Below are 17306 nucleotides of genomic sequence, written 5' to 3' on the forward strand. Positions count from 1 at the left end.
CTAACTTTCTCTGACAGTAATATCGCAAGTCACACCGTGCCCCGCGCATGCGCACTTCATCAGAAGACACCCACACACAGACACCTGGACGCACATAGGGATTTTATATATATAGATGGCTATCTTATCAAAAGATCTTGACTACAGATTTCTCTCCTCTCTTGTCTATTGCACCACCACCATCTACTCAAAGCACCGCGATGTTCCAAAAGTGATGGATTAAAAGCCAGAAGTCTGCATGACCACCATCATCAAGTCCTTCCGTGAGAACCCTAAAAACAAAGAAGACTATTTCATTTATGTTAGATAGAATGCCCAGAGGGGACTGGGGTGGTCTCGTGGCCTGGAACCCCTACAAATTTTATGTTTTTCTCCAGCCGTCTGGAGTTTTTTTTTTGTTTTTTCTGTTCCCCCTGGCCATCGGACTTTACTCTTTTTCTATGTTAACTAATGTTGTCTTATTTTAATTTCTTATTTTGTCTTTTATTTTTATTTTCTGTTCTTCATTATGTAAAGCACTTTGAGCTACTTTTTGTGCTATATAAATAAATGTTGTTGTTGTATTAATTTAATAATAAGATGTCTCACTTAAAGGTTTTCCAATGCTGTTTCTGTCCTGGTGTCTGTATAAACACAGGGAATTCCAGTTTCTGTATTCCATCTTAATAATAATAATTCTTTAAATTTATATAGCGCTTTCTCACTACTCAAAGCGCTCTCCACACAGGGAGGACCCGGGAAGCGAACCCACAATCCCCTTACTGCAAAGCAGCAGCACTACCACTGCGCCACCTGTGAGAAGGGGCCCGAGTTGTCTCGAAAGCCTGCATATTGTAATCTTTTAAGTTAGCTAATAAAATGGTTCATTCTGCTTGACTTCTCACCACATTCATAATGGCTAACATGATACAACATCATACTACTACAGACATACAAGACACTGAAATGTACCGCTACTACATGGAATTGAAGACCCAGTGGAAGAAACTGGCACACCTGGATAGGGACATCTCCTTCTTAACGAAATGCAAAAAGTAAAATCTGATCCTGCGCTGCATTTTGGACTCTACCGTGATCTCCTCTCTTGCTCAATGAATCTTAGCCTGAAGACGTGTATTCATTTTTTACATCTAATATGTCTCACTTAAAGTTTTTCCAACACTGTACCTGTCCTGGCGTTCATATAAACACAAGGAATTCCAGTTTATGTATTCCATCTTGCCTGAAGAAGAGGCCCAAGTTGCCTCAAAAGCTTGTACATTGTAATTTTTTAAGTCGGCTCATAAAAGGGGTCATTTTACTTGACTTCCGATTATTACAAAATTACAAAATACTAAATCTAGACAAGCTTGACCCTGCATTAGTGCTTTAGCACCCTGTGTTGGAAAGGTTAGCCCAGTTAACTCTTTTAGGGCGGATGTCGACTTTTGTCGACAGGAGGGGTTGAAGGCGGATGTCGACAAAGGTCGACATCCAGGGATAGCGGGCGACAATCAGCTGTTAATGGCAACAAATCTCACTGTCACGTCACAGGCATTCCCTCTGTGCTTGGAGGAATGCTAGACTCGTTGACTCGGCAAATAAACCTTGCGTTTGCGTGAGTTGCGAAATGTAAACAGGCAAGATGGCACCGACATGTGAAAAGGCAGCAAAGCAAGTGCAGAAAAGAAAACACTCGCATTATGCGCATTTGCGCATTATCGCGGAGTCGGACTCTTGATTTTTCAGAATCGGACTTTATTGGCAGTGATCAGGAGATCGAGCAAGAGAGTTAGAAGCAGGCATCAGCTGATCAGACACCAGCCGATGCCACACCAGCGGATCTGCTGCCAGTTGCGTGCCTTCGCGCAGCCGAGGCATCTACGGCAAGGTTCGCATGGGATAAATACACAGACATTGATCCGTTGAGAGCCGATCTGGCTACTGGAGTTTACAAGACGGCATGGCTTGCTGTTGGACACGACAGATCACCAGCTGCTGTACTTCAGGCTGCTCTCTCCTGATGCTGCTTTTCAGCTACTGTCAGACGAGACAAACAGGTAGGCAGAGATTTTTTTTGAATCGCGGGCTGCGTTTGCATCGCATTCTCGTTTTTCAAAGTGGAAACCCACAACGAAAGACGAGATGAAGCGCGCTGTGGCATTACAAATAGAGATGAGACAGAATTGGTGATATAACTTCAGGGAGCATTGGTCCAAATGTGTTTTGTCCCCTGGTGGCTTAGGTACGTGCTGCTGCAAAGTTTTATTCACTTCTGTAATAAACAGAAGCAAATCCCATGGGGTGAGCCAGGCTATAATGCCATACATAAAGTTCATAAAGTTTCAGAAGATGAAAAGAGGTGACACTACGGTTTTCATGCTGGCAGAAAACTTGGTGGCAGTGGCATGGCATGATGGCAAATGGGTGACTTGTCTCTCTACAGTACACACTAACAATATATGTTAGAAAGTGCAGCAACAGACAATTGAAAAATAGGCACCAAAGCAACACATATTGTAAGGAGTGCAATGTGGCAATGACTGAAATTGGCTGCTTTGAGCGAGATCAGACTTTGCTGTGTAAAATGTATGTGATATGTATGTGAAATCATAGAGTATGCAGGCTCATACAACATGCAAGACAGTAACATTTGTCAAAAGTAAATATTTTTTGTTGATTTGATATGTTAAACAATTGCTTTGTGTTCTTTTTTAAAAAATGTTAGTTTTTGGAAAAATATTCAGCCCTGGGAGAAAAGAAACAAAAAAAAAAAATAGCCCTAAAAGAGTTAATATTCGGGTAGTTAATGCCCCCCCCCCCCCCACCACCACCACCGGACTATAATATCCCCCTGTAAACTTGCCTTTTTAAAATTACCAAAAAGGTGTGCACAGAAATTACTGTCTGCACTGAGCGGTCTGTAACACACTCCTAAAATAAGATCTCTTTCCCTAATGCTTTCCTCAAGTCCTCACCCTGACATTCTGTTAGCCTTCTTCATGGCTTCTGAGCTCTGTCTGGCAGTTGATCGTGTCGAGTCCACTACGACTCCTAAATTCTTCTCATAAGGTGGACTTTCTATTTCCAGAACCGCCATTGCGTATTCAATTCTTATCTTTTTACTTCCTACATGTAATTCTTTACATTTACTGACATTAAATTTCATCTGCCACAAGTCTGCCCAAGCCTGTCTGTTGTCCAAGTCCCTCTGAGATGATTCAACAACAATTCGAGATTGCCTACAAATCCACCTCGCTTGGTACCAAATGCAAACGTAACCAGCTTATTATTTATATTCCTATTCAAATCATTTATATACAGTGGGTACAGGGAATAACCCCACTTGAAAACAGATCTGAGATTCTCTGCCAATCCACCTAGCTTGGCATCATCTGCTCCACTTAGCTTGGTATCATCTGCACCACCACAGAGTTGGACAATGCAGCTCACTGAATTTTGGTGAATTGCGACACAGCCTTCCTCGGTTGCCTGAAATGCCATCTCCCACCTTCTGGTTCCTCAAGTTGGGAACCCCTGGTCTAGGGGGCTTATAGTGGTACAAAGTACAGTGAAATTCTTACTTGCCTACGCTAATCGCCTTGCAACACATCACCGTAACCCTGTATTATTACATAATCGGCTACTTTACAATATGCAAGTTAATTAAGTGCAGCCTTTATTCTTTAGAGTCTTTTGAAAAATGTATGAGATATATAAAACTAAAAATTAAATTAGCCACACTGTGCATTTAGATAAGAAAGAAAAAGAGAATAAGGTCTCAGACTATCTTAGAAAAGAATTGTGATCAAACTCGTTTTTTGGCCCCAGTGCTTCAAGAACACAGACATCTATTTAAATGTGAACATCTGTAATCATCTACATTTCTGTCACCCATTACTAAGCAGAAAAAACAAGGCTTTACCCCCGACACCCCCCCCCCCCCCACTCCCACCCCCAGATAGCTCTTTGTCAAGTCACATAAAAAGAACAGCAAATGCCTGCTGGCTGTATACCCTGAGGCAGTCTCTTCCTTTATTTGGCACTCGCTGCCCTCTTGCATTCATGTTACCTTTCAAACAAAATTACTTCTTCTCTACATTACCGATGATAGACTGAAATAAATTGCGCGACATCACCAGAATGTGGGGCCCAAATGATTTTAATTACTCACTCTTCACTAAAAATAAATTAACGTGAGCATTTCCCATTCTGTGCGTTATTATATTTAACATGATGTTTGTCATTCAGTAATAACGAGATGACAGCCTTCATTACCTGACCATATGGCATTTGTTAGAAGTACATGCAACTGAATCATCTGCTGCAAATTACTTCCCTCAACTTAATTCACAGTTCAAAAATAAAGCAATAAATCCACAGATACAGCGGGCTGGCTTTAATCCGAAAAATTACAGTATCCGCAAAGTCCTTTCTTCGGCAATTAGTCATATAATTTAGTTACAAGCTAAAGAATTCATAAAAAAAAAAAAGATATTCAGCACTGTGACAAAGAAAACAAAAGTGCCACCATTTCAGTTTTCAGTCACCCCAGGCCCCGCATTTGTCAGCCGACCACCTAGATTTTATATGACCTGGTGGTACTTGGGTTTCAGCATACAAAGCTGAAATCAATATTCTTTTTTAATACAGTCAACTCCACTTAAGTGCACGTCGGTTAAGTACACACTCAGCTTAGTTGCACGTGACTTGCACGGTCCTATTTGTATAAAGTCAAGTAAATGGACTATAACTTCTGATAAGCGCACAATCCGCTTAAGCACAAGTACATTACTGATCCCATTGCTATTCTCTCCAGCCAAATTCACTGCAGTTAAGTGCATGGTCTCTTCACATCCACGATATTGATTGACATGATCAAATGACGTAATCAGTGTGCAACGATGTAAGTAGCCCAGCTCTTGTGACCGGCTAAAGGCAGATCGTTCAGGTGCTGATGTCCAATCCTGCTACTGTACTGAGGCCTAAAAGATTACAACGCAGTTACTAGGTGTACACTGTAGTCAGTTTAGCAGCGTGTTCTTATATATGTGTAAATGTCATCTCAGAACTGCCAATGCGTTAAACAAAAGTCTGTTGGCAACGAATGACTAGGGAGTTGATTACATCACCAGAATGTGGGGCCCAAATGATTTTAATTACTCACTCTTCACTAAAAATAAATTACCGTATTTATGCGTGTACCACGCGCACATTTTTTCCCGCAAATTAGCATTAGAAAATCAGGTGCGCGTCATACACGAGGAAATTTTTTTCTGTAATGTTTACTTCTTCTGCTTGGGCTCGCTCACTCGCGCTCTCTCTATCTCGCTCTCTTTCACTCGCTCGTGCTCTCTCTCGCTCGCTCTTTCGTCATGCAACAAAAATAGAAGCGCATTTCGTGGAAAACGTGCCCTAAACGCTTCCTATACAATCACAATGCGCATCGTATATGGGGCAAATTTTTTTCACGATTTTCTTTGTAAAAATTAGGGTGCGCATCTTACATGAGGGCGCATGGTACACGAGTAAATACGGTAATCAACTGGAGCCCGGGATTCCCGGACGTTTCCCATTCCCACATTCCCGGGAATGAAACTGCTGGAATTCCTGGCTGAACGGGAACGGCCAAGCTTGCATATATAGTGTGTAAAACTGTAAAAATCGATCAAGAAATAACAGAGTTATAGTTGAAAATTATTAAGGTGACGCCATTGCTGCAGCTTGCACTTCATCAGACAACAGCTTTGAACAGCGAGTTGAAATTGTAATGCGTCGGTCTGTTGCATCCACATTATGTGTGCTAAGAACCTTGCCATCACAGAATGATGACAAGAAACTGGATGCATCAGTAAAAGCTGAAATGGCGGTGTTTCAGAACAACGGCAAGTGCGGGCGTTGTTTAGAACAAGTGTACCAGTATCTGATGACTGTGCCGCCTACTTCAGTGGAGGCAGAGCGTGCTTTCTCAGAAGCTGGCATACTCTGCACGAAGGTGCGCTCTCGCCTGGACAACCGCACACTGGACACATTGTGCTTTCTACGCTCTTATTACCGCAACTAAAGATACATGTACCTGTACTTATATGACAGCATGAACTGCTTGTAGTTAAGGTTAGTTTTTAATTGGTGACAACATACTGCAGTAGTTTTATTAAAAATAAGCGTCGCTTGCTCTAAAACTGTTCACATGTGAGATGCCCGTGCACTGTGTCACCCCCGGGAGCCCGGGAATGACATGCGGGATTCCCGAATTCCTGGGAATGGATAAACCCATCTGGGAATGGATTCCCTACGAATGACATTACGAATTAGCCTTACAACTCAACTGTGATAAGTTAGCTGTCATGACTTTTGACAATGGTGCCAACTTTGTCGTCCCGTACGCAAAAAACGTTGTCTTTGGCTGAACATGTCGATGTCTTAAACAGACTTGACAACAAGGAGAGTCAGGTCTCTCTTGCAAAACATTACAGCGTTCATCCTAGCCAGATGTCTCGGATTTACAAGAAAAAGGAATCGATATCGCAAGACTGGCAGACCAACGGCAATCTGGACAGAAAATGAAAAAGAATAGGGAAGGCTAAAGACGTATAGGTATGATACATGATATCTGAATCATTAATGTGTATATGTATTATACATGCATCCATTATATTCTTCACTGTAGTCTATTTTAATGAATGTTTTATTGCATTTGACTAGGCTAGTAGGTGGGGTAACTGAATGGTCAACTTTCATGTTGCACTCCTATTAAGCGCACGTGACGATCTCGTCCGGAAGCCGTGCACTTAAACGGAGTCGACTGTATATAAAACACAAAGTCTGTGCAAGCTATTTTGTTTGCCTGTTCTTGAAAACTGGCTTAATGAGGTTCTAATTCACCTTCATCTTTTGCCTTTCTGGTGTATTAACACATAAAAAAACCTTCACAAACCCACTTCATCTAAGTCGGTGTTGCAGGTGTCACACGCTTGCGCATCGGGGACACCTAAATGGCTCTAGTGACTGTAATTCTACTGCCATTCCAGCGGTTGGCACTGTGTCCTAATGCCTCTCTCTCTTCCTCCCTCTGTAGATCAGATATTTGACAGTTGCTAACACCTCTGATGTCACTTCTTGTGCCTGAACAACTGGACCCGCCTCTTCCTGCTCCACCATCTTTGTCAGTTCTATCCTGAACTCGCATCTGGAAAGGCGTCTTTCACTATTATTGCAAGTTTTCTTTTGGGTTTTACAATTCAGTTATATGGGTTTACCAGGCTGGAACCCCATCCCTTTATCGTTGTCCTCTTGTTCATCTTACACAGAAGTCCATCTAGCTAGCAATGAGTGCAAAGAAGTAACACACGATTTCAGGGTCCACTCTCACACACATTCACACAGGACCAATGCTAGTCTCACTGAAACCAGATGTGTAATAAACATATCTGGAGACAAGCAAGAGTAAATTGTTTTTAAAAGTGGGTGGGAACAATTAGACGGCTCACTAAGTGTCACAGTCCTAAACTAATCCAACTCCTAATTAATGCGGTGTTCAAAGTAAGGGTGGGGATTTCAAACTGCAAAGATGACAGAAGTGCTCTCGTTAACCTGGTCTGACAGACAACAAGCTTCTGATTATGATGAACAGTCTCCTAAAATAACCCTGTTAGACATACTGTATAAAAGAGTGTCACGTGTGCAGAGAGCACATTTCATGTTTTAAAAATTTGCAAGGGAAAAACCTTTCTGTAGCATCAGATTACACACTGGCATCAACAGATAAATGGTAAATGTGAACGACATGTTGTCACAGGTGCAGTATGTTCTCTCTTTTGTTCAGCGTTACAATAGTGTAGGAGTCGAGGTAACTTTGAAAGAATGGCAGCAATATTCATGAAAATATGAACTGCAAAATATGCATTTGAAGAAAAACCGTGTGTCACACTTCATCAAAAGCGTTGCCATTAAGAGAGTAGATAACGAAGAACCACAGGAGATGCGGATTTCAGGACTCAAAACACCCAAATCAACAAATACAGTGGAACCTCGGGTCACGACCGTAATTCGTTCCAAAACTCTGGTCGCAACCCGATTTGGTCGTGACCCAAAGTAATTTCCCGCATAGGATTGTAAGTAAATACAATTAATCCGTTCCGGACCGTATGAGCTGAATGTAAATATATATACTGTGGCACGCGGCTGGGGGTGGCACCCAGCCGGGACGCCCACGAAGACAAGATGAAGGCTCATGCCTCCTCCAGACCATGAGGGGGCGGCCGCCCTGGTTCCTTTGGGGGCCACGGGTACAGAGCTGGGAAGCTCAACCCTGTAGGGGCCCGTGGTCACCGCCAGGGGGCGCCCCAGTGCCTGGAGAGCCCTGGACCTCAGCACTTCCACCACACCCGGAAGTGCTTCCGGGGGCACAGCCGGCACTTCCGCCACACATATACATATATATTCGACTTTCGCGGCTTCACTCTATCGCGGATTTTACATGTAAGCATATTTAAATATATATCGCGGATTTTTTGCTGGTTCGTGGATTTCTGCAGACAATGGGTCTTTTAATTTCAGGTACATGCTTCCTCAGTTGGTTTGCCCAGTTGATTTCATACAAGGGACGCTATTGGCAGATGGCTGAGAAGCTACCCCAACTTACTTTTCTCTCTCTCTCGCTCTGACATTCTCTGATCCTGACGTAGGGGGTGTGAGCAGGGGGGGCTGTTCGCACACCTAGACGATACGGACGCTCGTCTAAAAATGCTGAAAGATTACCTTCACGTTGCTCCCTTCTGTGCAGCTGCTTCGTGAAGCGACATGCTGCATGGTGCTTCGCATACTTAAAAGCTCTAAGGGCACGTATTGATTTTTGCTTGTTTGTTTTTCTCTGTCTCTCTCTCTCTCTCTGACATTCTCTGCTCCTGACGGAGAAGGTGTGAGCTGCTGCCTTCATTGCAACTGCTTTGTGCTGCGGTGCTTCGCATACTTAAAAGCAAAACAGCCCTATTGATTTGTTTGCTTTTCTCTCTCCCTCTCTGACATTCTCTGCTCCTGACACGCACTCCTTTGAAGAGGAAGATATGTTTGCATTCTTATAATTGTGAGACGGAACTGTCATCTCTGTCTTGTCATGGAGCACAGTTTAAACTTTTGAAAAAGAGACAAATGTTTGTTTGCAGTGTTTGAATAAAGTTTCTGTCTCTCTACAACCTCCTGTGTTTCTGTGCAAATCTGTGACCCAAGCATGACAATATAAAAATAACCATATAAACATATGGTTTCTACTTCGCGGATTTTCACCTTTCGCGGGGGGTTCTGGAACGCAACCCCCACGATCGAGGAAGGATTACTGTATTGCCAACACCTGTTTCTTGCCACTGGTGAGTTCAAACGAGCATCATATGCTCGAAATAAAACGATTTACCCACAATTTTGAAAGGGTGCCAATAATTTTGTGACATGATGTCAGATTTGGCTTTTTTTCTCTGTTTTTTATGTTGTTCCAATGCACATAAAGGAAATAAACGTGTATATACAAAAACATTTGTAATTGCAATAATTTTCTGGGAGAAATGGTGCAATTTCGGCCATGACTGTATATATATATATGGTTGAAATAGTTTTACTGTCACATAATGCAAAGAGTACGCAACATGTGTTTCACCCTAATTCTGGGCTCATCAGGCGTACACACTCACTGCACCCCCCTCTTGGAGAATCGAACCTCGAACATCAGTGCTAGAGGTGAAGCCTCTAATGTTGCGCCACGTCATGTGGTTCGTTCATTTGACAGCATGTAGATCGGGGTAATTACATTCATAGTATTCGTAGCGTTACCTTGTAGGTAACCACCCATACAATCAGATTGTGATTCAGACTACAAATGCCATGAATATATTATATATATCTACTGTACAGGGTGAGTCAAAATGATGTTAACATTAGAATAGGAAAAATTTATTCACAAAACATACTTCATACGTGCAAGATGAATGTCTCAGCCTGTTCTTGTATGAAAATGTGCTATACAAATAAATGTTGTTGTTATATATAGTGTACTAGACATTAAGCCCGTTACAATAACGGGCACTAGAATAGTAGTCCATAAACATTAGTAGGAACAGTCCATATTAAATGGCAAGGGACCATTTACCTCATTAAATTTTTTCTGTAAAATGCCTGTAATTTTCTCTGACAGTAACACTGGTTCTGCTGTCCGTAATATGCGTTTAATTTTCTGTCATAAACAGTGGGCTATTAGCAGATTCTCCCCAGCAACTGATGTAATGTGCACGATAATAAATCTACTTTTACTTTACACTTTACCGGGCCAAGCTTCTTAATCGCAAATCTGACATCCTCAGAGTGAACACTTGCACAACAATGGGGAAGCTGGTCTCCGCGTCTCAGTACCCGATTGGATTTTTCGTGTTTTCTGTTTTAGGTCTTACCTTATTTACCAAAATCCAATTGGATCTTCCGCACGATATTTTATAGGTCCCACCCTCTCTGTCTTGTGTGACGCGTCAGGCGGCCTTTGAAGCATCTGCTTTGAAGCATCGCACCGTGCCCCGCGCATGCACACTTCACCAGAAGACACACACATGACATGAACCCAGCATCAGGCATCAGAATAGCACACAAACTCGCAAACAATCTGCACACTGTCCTTTTTAATGCCAAAAACAAGAAATCGGCAGCAGAGACACGAAACGCAGTTTATAGCATTCCATGTAGCTCTTGCCCAGCAGTATACATAGGGCAAACGTCAAAAAGAATCGCAACACATATACAGGAGCATCAAAATGCCGTCAGAAGGAAGGACTCACGATCACTGATTTATACGCGCACAAATTCAGCCGGACATATATTTAACTGGGACAATGTACAAGTAAGATTTAAGGTCAGTACTAAAAGTGCCAGAGAGCTGGCTGAATCTTGGCTATCAAACGAAAATGCCATTAACAGACATTTGGACATAAACCCAGCATATGCAAACTTAAGAAGAACATCCTCATAATAAATAAAACTTTACGACCAACACCCTCCTAACCCCACCTCATTACCCCCCCGTCCCCCACACATGATAGAGAACAGGTTGAGACATTCATCTTGCACATATGAAGTACATTTTGTGAATAAATTGTTTCCGCCATTCAAATGTTAACATAATTTTGACTCACCCTGTGTGTGTGTGGGTGCGGGTGTGTGTGTGCGTGTGTGTGTGTGTATGTGTATATATATATATATATATATATATATATATATATAAAACCACAGCAACAACTACATTTATTCATATAGCACATTTTCATACAAATGATGCAACTCAAAGTGCTTTACATAATGAAGAAAGAGAAAAAAGACAAAATAAATAAGATTTAAAATAAGGGAACACTAATTAACATAGAGTAAAAGTAAGGTCCGATGACCATGGAGGACAGAAAAAACAAAAAAAAAAAACTCCAGATGGCTGGAGAAAAAAAAAAAAAAATCTGCAGGGGTTCCGAGGCCACCCAGCCCCCTCTAGACATTCTACCTAAAATAAATGATCCCAATCAGTCCTCAGGGTATTCAGGGTTCACATGGAAGAACTTGATGATGACGGTCATGTGGACTTCTGGCCTTTAATCCATCAATGTACACACACACACAAACACAAAGAAGTAACAATTTGCTGACGCAAAGGTTTTCCATGTGCACCTAGCTTGACTTGCAAATGTAGTTAATGATGTCTTATAGCAGTGCTTTCAATATAGTAAATTTACAAATCACTCCTCTTTGTTTTCATTAGGATTATCCATTCTGTCCCGACTGGTTTTGGAATCGGGCTGCTGGAATGGCTTGATGACTTCTTATCCCAAATTAATCTAACCTGCTTGTAAGGCCTTCACTTGTAGAGAGCGACTTCAGGCAGTACTGTAATAAAGTCTGTGCCACTGTACTGCCTCCTTCACTCCGCACTAACTATGCTGATTGTCTTCTGTCTAGGAGACACTACTGCAGGATTGAATTGGAGACTTATACGCTCCAAATGGATTTTACCTCAAGCAAACCAAGCATCAAATGACCAGACATTTCCACCAATTTCCAGCCTATTACATATTTTTTTTTTTTTTCACCTGTATTATTATCATTCTTTAATTTAATATTATTTATTGTATCAGTATGCTGCTGCTGAAGAATGTGAATTTCCCATTGGGATTAATAAAGTATCTATCTATCTATCTATCTATCTATCTATCTATCTATCTATCTATCTATCTATCTATCTATCTATCTATCTATCTATCTATCACCTTGTCACATTACACCCGGCACATTGGTGTCTATTGCTGTACTGTACAATGAAATGTTCTATGGCTGCAAATCCCTGCTTTATTTCTATTGATAGAATAAGCTCAAATAAAAAAAATGTTAGGTGTCACAAAACAAAAGTGCCACCATTTCAGTTTTCAATCACCTTTTATCACCAGGATTTTTTTATGACCTGGTGGTGCGTACATTTCAGCGTGCAAAGCTTTCAGGCTGTATTTCAGACATGAATATTCTTTTTAAATTTAATATATAAAGTCTGTCTAAACTTTTTTGTTTGCCTGTTCTTGAAAACTGGCTAAATGAGTTTCGAAGCCACCTTCACCTTTTGCCTTGTACGGGTATTACACAAAACAAAGCCTTCACAAATTCAATTCATCCAATTCAGTGTTGCAGGTGTCACACGTGTGCACACAGGGGACAGCTGAAGGGCTCTAGTGCCTGTAATTCTACTGCCGCCCCAGGAGTTGGCGCTGTGTCATCCTGCCTTTCTCTCTTCCCCCCTTTACAGATCCTGGATGATTGACGGCTATAACATCAATGATATCACTTCCGGTGTCCGTCCACCTGGACCCGCCTCTTCCTACTGGAAGGACAGGACACTCCGCCATCTTTGACAGTTTAATCTTCAACTCGCATCTGTAAAGACATCTCAGCAATGATTGCATATTTTATTCTTTTTCTTTGCATTTCAGTTATATGGGGTTACCAGGCTGGTACCCCAACTCTTTATTGTTGTCCTTGTGTTTCTCTTGCATTGAAAATGAAAAATAAACCTTGAATCTGTACAAACTAAGTGAGCTAAGTAAAGTGCTTCTTAAAAACTGTAATTATTGTAATATTTTTAACCATCACTTGTAGTTTCGGAAGTTAATTACAAGATGACAGGCAAACTTTTGATTGCCACAGGTTGATGACAATAGCCAAGCCCTGCTCCAAATCTTTAACTCCTATTTCTGCATTGTCTTTCAGTAAAAGCGTCAGACACCCAGAGTGTTTCATTTTTTTTTTTACCTTATTTAACATTTGCTCCGTCTTTTCTTCTTCTTTCTTTTTGGGCGTACTGCTCTTGACCTCGGTGTCATCTTTAAGCTTCAAGAGAAGTTCTGCAAGGGAACAAAGAACATATTGTGACACTAGATGTCCTTCTGTAACAATGGCCCGTCATTTAATGTCCATGTAGCGCAAAAATTCAATTAAGAATAATTAGGTCTATTTTCTTTTCATTTTCTTTTTCTGGTCATTTTGCTTTGATGGCTTCCCAAAAGGAATATAATTGTCTTTATGAGCAATAGTTAATAACAGCTTCAGATGAAAAGCTGGCTGATGGTAGTGTTAAGATAGGAATCTGTCACTAAATGGAGCATCTAGACAAATGCTCACGCAAGAAGACGAGAAACAAAGCAATGCGCCAGAGAGTCGTTAGAGGAATCGGGAGAGTCAAAAGGTGTAAAAAAAAACGTTTTGTGCAACTTATGTCTTGAAGATGAACTTCACCAGTGACTTCTTAAAAGAGGCAAACTGTCCATTGATCTAAACTTCTTTCTTACCTTTTTACGCTTGTGAATGTGTAAGTATGTAGCCATTGTTAGCCCGCTTTCAGAAGGATTGATGGTTTAGTAATGGCATCCCTCCCTTCTGATCAGGACATACAGTGTGGGAAATAAGGATTCAACACGCCCACATTTTTTGTTTAAACATATTTTTAATACAGCTCTACACATGCAGTTTAAACCCGAAATGAATTAATAATTTTAATAATAATAATTTTTTGCATTTATATAGCGCTTTTCTCACTACTCAAAGCGCTTAGCAATTGCAGGTTAAGGGCCTTGCTCAAGGGCCCAACAGAGCAGAGTCCCTTTTGGCATTTTACAGGATTCGAACCAGCAACCTTCTGATTGCCAGTGCAGATCCCTAGTCTCAGGGATATTAAATTGGTATTAAGTCAATAAAATGACACGTTAACATTCCAATCCATGAAAAAGCAACTAAGTGGAATGACAAAGTAAAAAATTTGGATGTGAGCGTCAGTAGGTTTTGCGCCCCAGAAACCAAGTTACCCGAACTATTTTGTAACATTTCAGTAATTATATACCGCTCAGATGCTGATCTTTTTGATCATAAAATAGGTCATTACGACCTATGTGCTTCTTTGCACGATTTGGCTCAAAAAGCACATCGTCATCTTATAACAGGCTTAAGTTTCGGGTTTGGCATTTTTCCATCCAGCCGTTTTAAGTTCTAAACCATCCTTAAGAAACACACACACATCATTGAGATATCGATGTTTTTGAAAGCTGTCAAAAACCGAAAATATTAATTTTTGACAAATCTAAAGCTTTCTCTCCTCCCCCATATGGCAATGGGTTATGGTGTGGGAGAGCGCAAAGCAAAAAAAAGTACCAAATACAGAAAGAAAAAGCACTAAACTATCTGATTCCCCTCAGAAGTTCCCCTACATGTGCTAATAAGGATGAGCTGGGTTAGTCCACGATGATATGTCAGGACGTCCAGTCTTTGAAACACAGGTACCCACCTCAAGTGAACAAATCATTTGTTACCAACTGTCACACAAGGAACAACTCATGATGGAGTTGATGGACTCATGGTAGAGAGGCAAATGCCACTGTTACCGACAGATTTCCCAACTCCAAAATGTTACTGAGGCTATTATCCACATGTGAAAGTAAAAAATCACTGCATCATTAGCCAGCCATGAAAAGGAGTCAGCAAGTTTTCCGACCAGGCAGTCATTAGAGTCGCCTACAAGCCAAGAACCACTTGAAAAGAACAGAAAGACACAGCAGCAGCAGTTACAGATGTCACTAAGAAAACAATAGGCAACAATCAGTGTGTGGTGACCCTGGAAGACTCCATTAATGGAGAAAAAGCACATTGAAGCTCATTAAGCACACATATTTTGGAGAAACCTATAGATTTACTGAGAGAATGTGATATGATCAGATGAGAACAAAAATCAAACGTTAAGGCAAAAGTACGAAACACCATTTCTGTAGGAGAAACAGCTCTGCACATGAACATTAGAACAATGTTGATGATGAGAACAGGCCATTCAGCCCAACAAAGCTCACCAGTCCTATCCACTTCATTCTTCCAAAATAACACCAAGTCAAGTTTTGAAGGCCCCTAAAAGTCTAACTGTCCACCACACTACTTGGTTACTTATTCTAAATGTCTGTGGCTCTCTGCGTGAAGAAACACTTCCTAATGCTTATGCAAAACTTTTCCTTAATACGTTTCCAGCTGTGTTATTGATGTTATTGATGAATTCATTTTAAAGTCACAGACTCAATCTACTGACTGGTTCACTTCATAATTTTAAGCACTTAAGTTAGGTCTCCTCTTAATCTTCTTTTACTTAAACTGTAAAGGCTCAGCTCTTTTAATCTTTCCTCATAACTCAACCCCTGTATCTCTAGAATCAGCCTAGACACTCTTCCCTGGACCTTTTCTAGTGCTGCTATGTCCTTTTTGTAGCCTGGAGACATTTATGTATTTATTCATTTACTAGTTGATTACCCAGTGGCTTCGCTCACTGAGTGCAAGGGAAAAAAATAAAATGTAGTCTATAAGTTATTAAACAGTAAAACATTAACATTTAAGAAGTAAAGATACATTGAGCACTACTGGAGTGGTTTCGGGTAAACTACATTTTAAAGGCGCTATAACACAACAGGTAAGTAGTAGATCCATTGTGAAAGGCGCTACATGACCGCTGTGGTATAGAAATTACATTTTCTATGTGACTATCTATAGTACTAGGGTGTTGCACCGTATTAGCCATTATGAATGTAGAGAAAAGCCAAGCAAAATGACACCTTTTATTAGCTAACTAAAAAGATTACAATATGCAAGCTTTTGAGGCAACTCAGGCCCCTTCTTCAGGCAAGATGTAATGATTACATCTTGCCTGAAGAAGGGACCTGAGTTGCCTCGAAAGCTTGCATAGAGTAATCTTTTTAGTTAGCCAATAAAAGTGTTATTTTGCTTGGCTTTTCTCTATGTGACTATCCAAACTTTTGCCTGACAACCTTGCACTACATGCCTGTGATTTACTTTTTAAAATAATTAATCACTAAAGCAACCTTGAATGTTGTAAGGTTTTAGTGACCCAAACTTACCGTAAAGGCCAGTAAGTAGTTGTGCAGGGCAATTTACAAACAGAGTCCTGCTTCAATGGCGCTGATTACACTCATTTGCAAAGATTTCCACTCTCCCAGGAGCCGACAGGGGACTTGAAGTGTCACAAACGGTGTGAGAAGAGAGGACGCTGCCGAAACTGCGAAGCTCTCGACTCGGCGGAGCAGCCCGACATTCTGCGCCTCCCAGCGTCCACTTTGTTCTCACGACCCCTCGCAGCTGAAGGCGGTCTCGTCTTCACATTGTTTACAGCTCGGCACAGTTAAAAAGTAGAAAGACGCAAAGCTGTTTTCCTTATCTCTTCTACTATCAAGTACTGCAAACTAAAAACAAGTTACAATGTGGCAGTTTCCGCGACAGTCACGTGGACGAATAAATAAAACGTCTCTGTCAGAACGCGCCTGGCAGCGAACGGCTCAGCGCTGTAGTCCAGACAGGAGGGCTGGGAGAGGGTGACGCGGGGCGCACACAAATAATAACAATTCATAAAGACGATATAATGGCATCCACAAACGAAGTGATTAGTTCCTGTATTATAATATGTTCTGTGGTCATAGGTAATTTCCATATCGTGTGGCCATACGTAATTTCCATTTCAAACGCGAAAAGAATTTTATATATATATAGATTTATCTACCTATTTATGTATTTATTCATTTAAAGAGCTTCTGTAATGAGCTAAATTTCCACCTAGGGACAAATAAAGTTTGTTTGTTTGTTTGTTTGTTTGTTTCTTTCTTTCCTACTTACTTACAGTACTTCCACAAATGCACTGTTTTTAGAATAGAATAGAATGCCTTTTATTGTCACTATACATATGTACAATGAGATTAAAAGCAGCTCCTCCAGTGCAGACATATATG

General features: G+C 41.0%; 1 protein-coding gene across 1 annotated transcript in view; it reads right to left on the reverse strand.

Annotated features, from left to right (window-relative positions):
• Window positions 1-17306, reverse strand: part of cntln (centlein, centrosomal protein) — a 515615-nt gene that overhangs the window by 144936 nt on the left and 353373 nt on the right. Inside the window, exon 15 of the mRNA XM_028805853.2 lies at window positions 13294-13385. Coding sequence (XP_028661686.1) covers window positions 13294-13385 — 92 coding nt within the window. The remainder of the gene's footprint in view (window positions 1-13293; window positions 13386-17306) is intronic.

This window comes from Erpetoichthys calabaricus, chromosome 7, assembly GCF_900747795.2.
Source record: "Erpetoichthys calabaricus chromosome 7, fErpCal1.3, whole genome shotgun sequence".
In the NCBI taxonomy this organism is placed as follows: domain Eukaryota; kingdom Metazoa; phylum Chordata; class Cladistia; order Polypteriformes; family Polypteridae; genus Erpetoichthys; species Erpetoichthys calabaricus.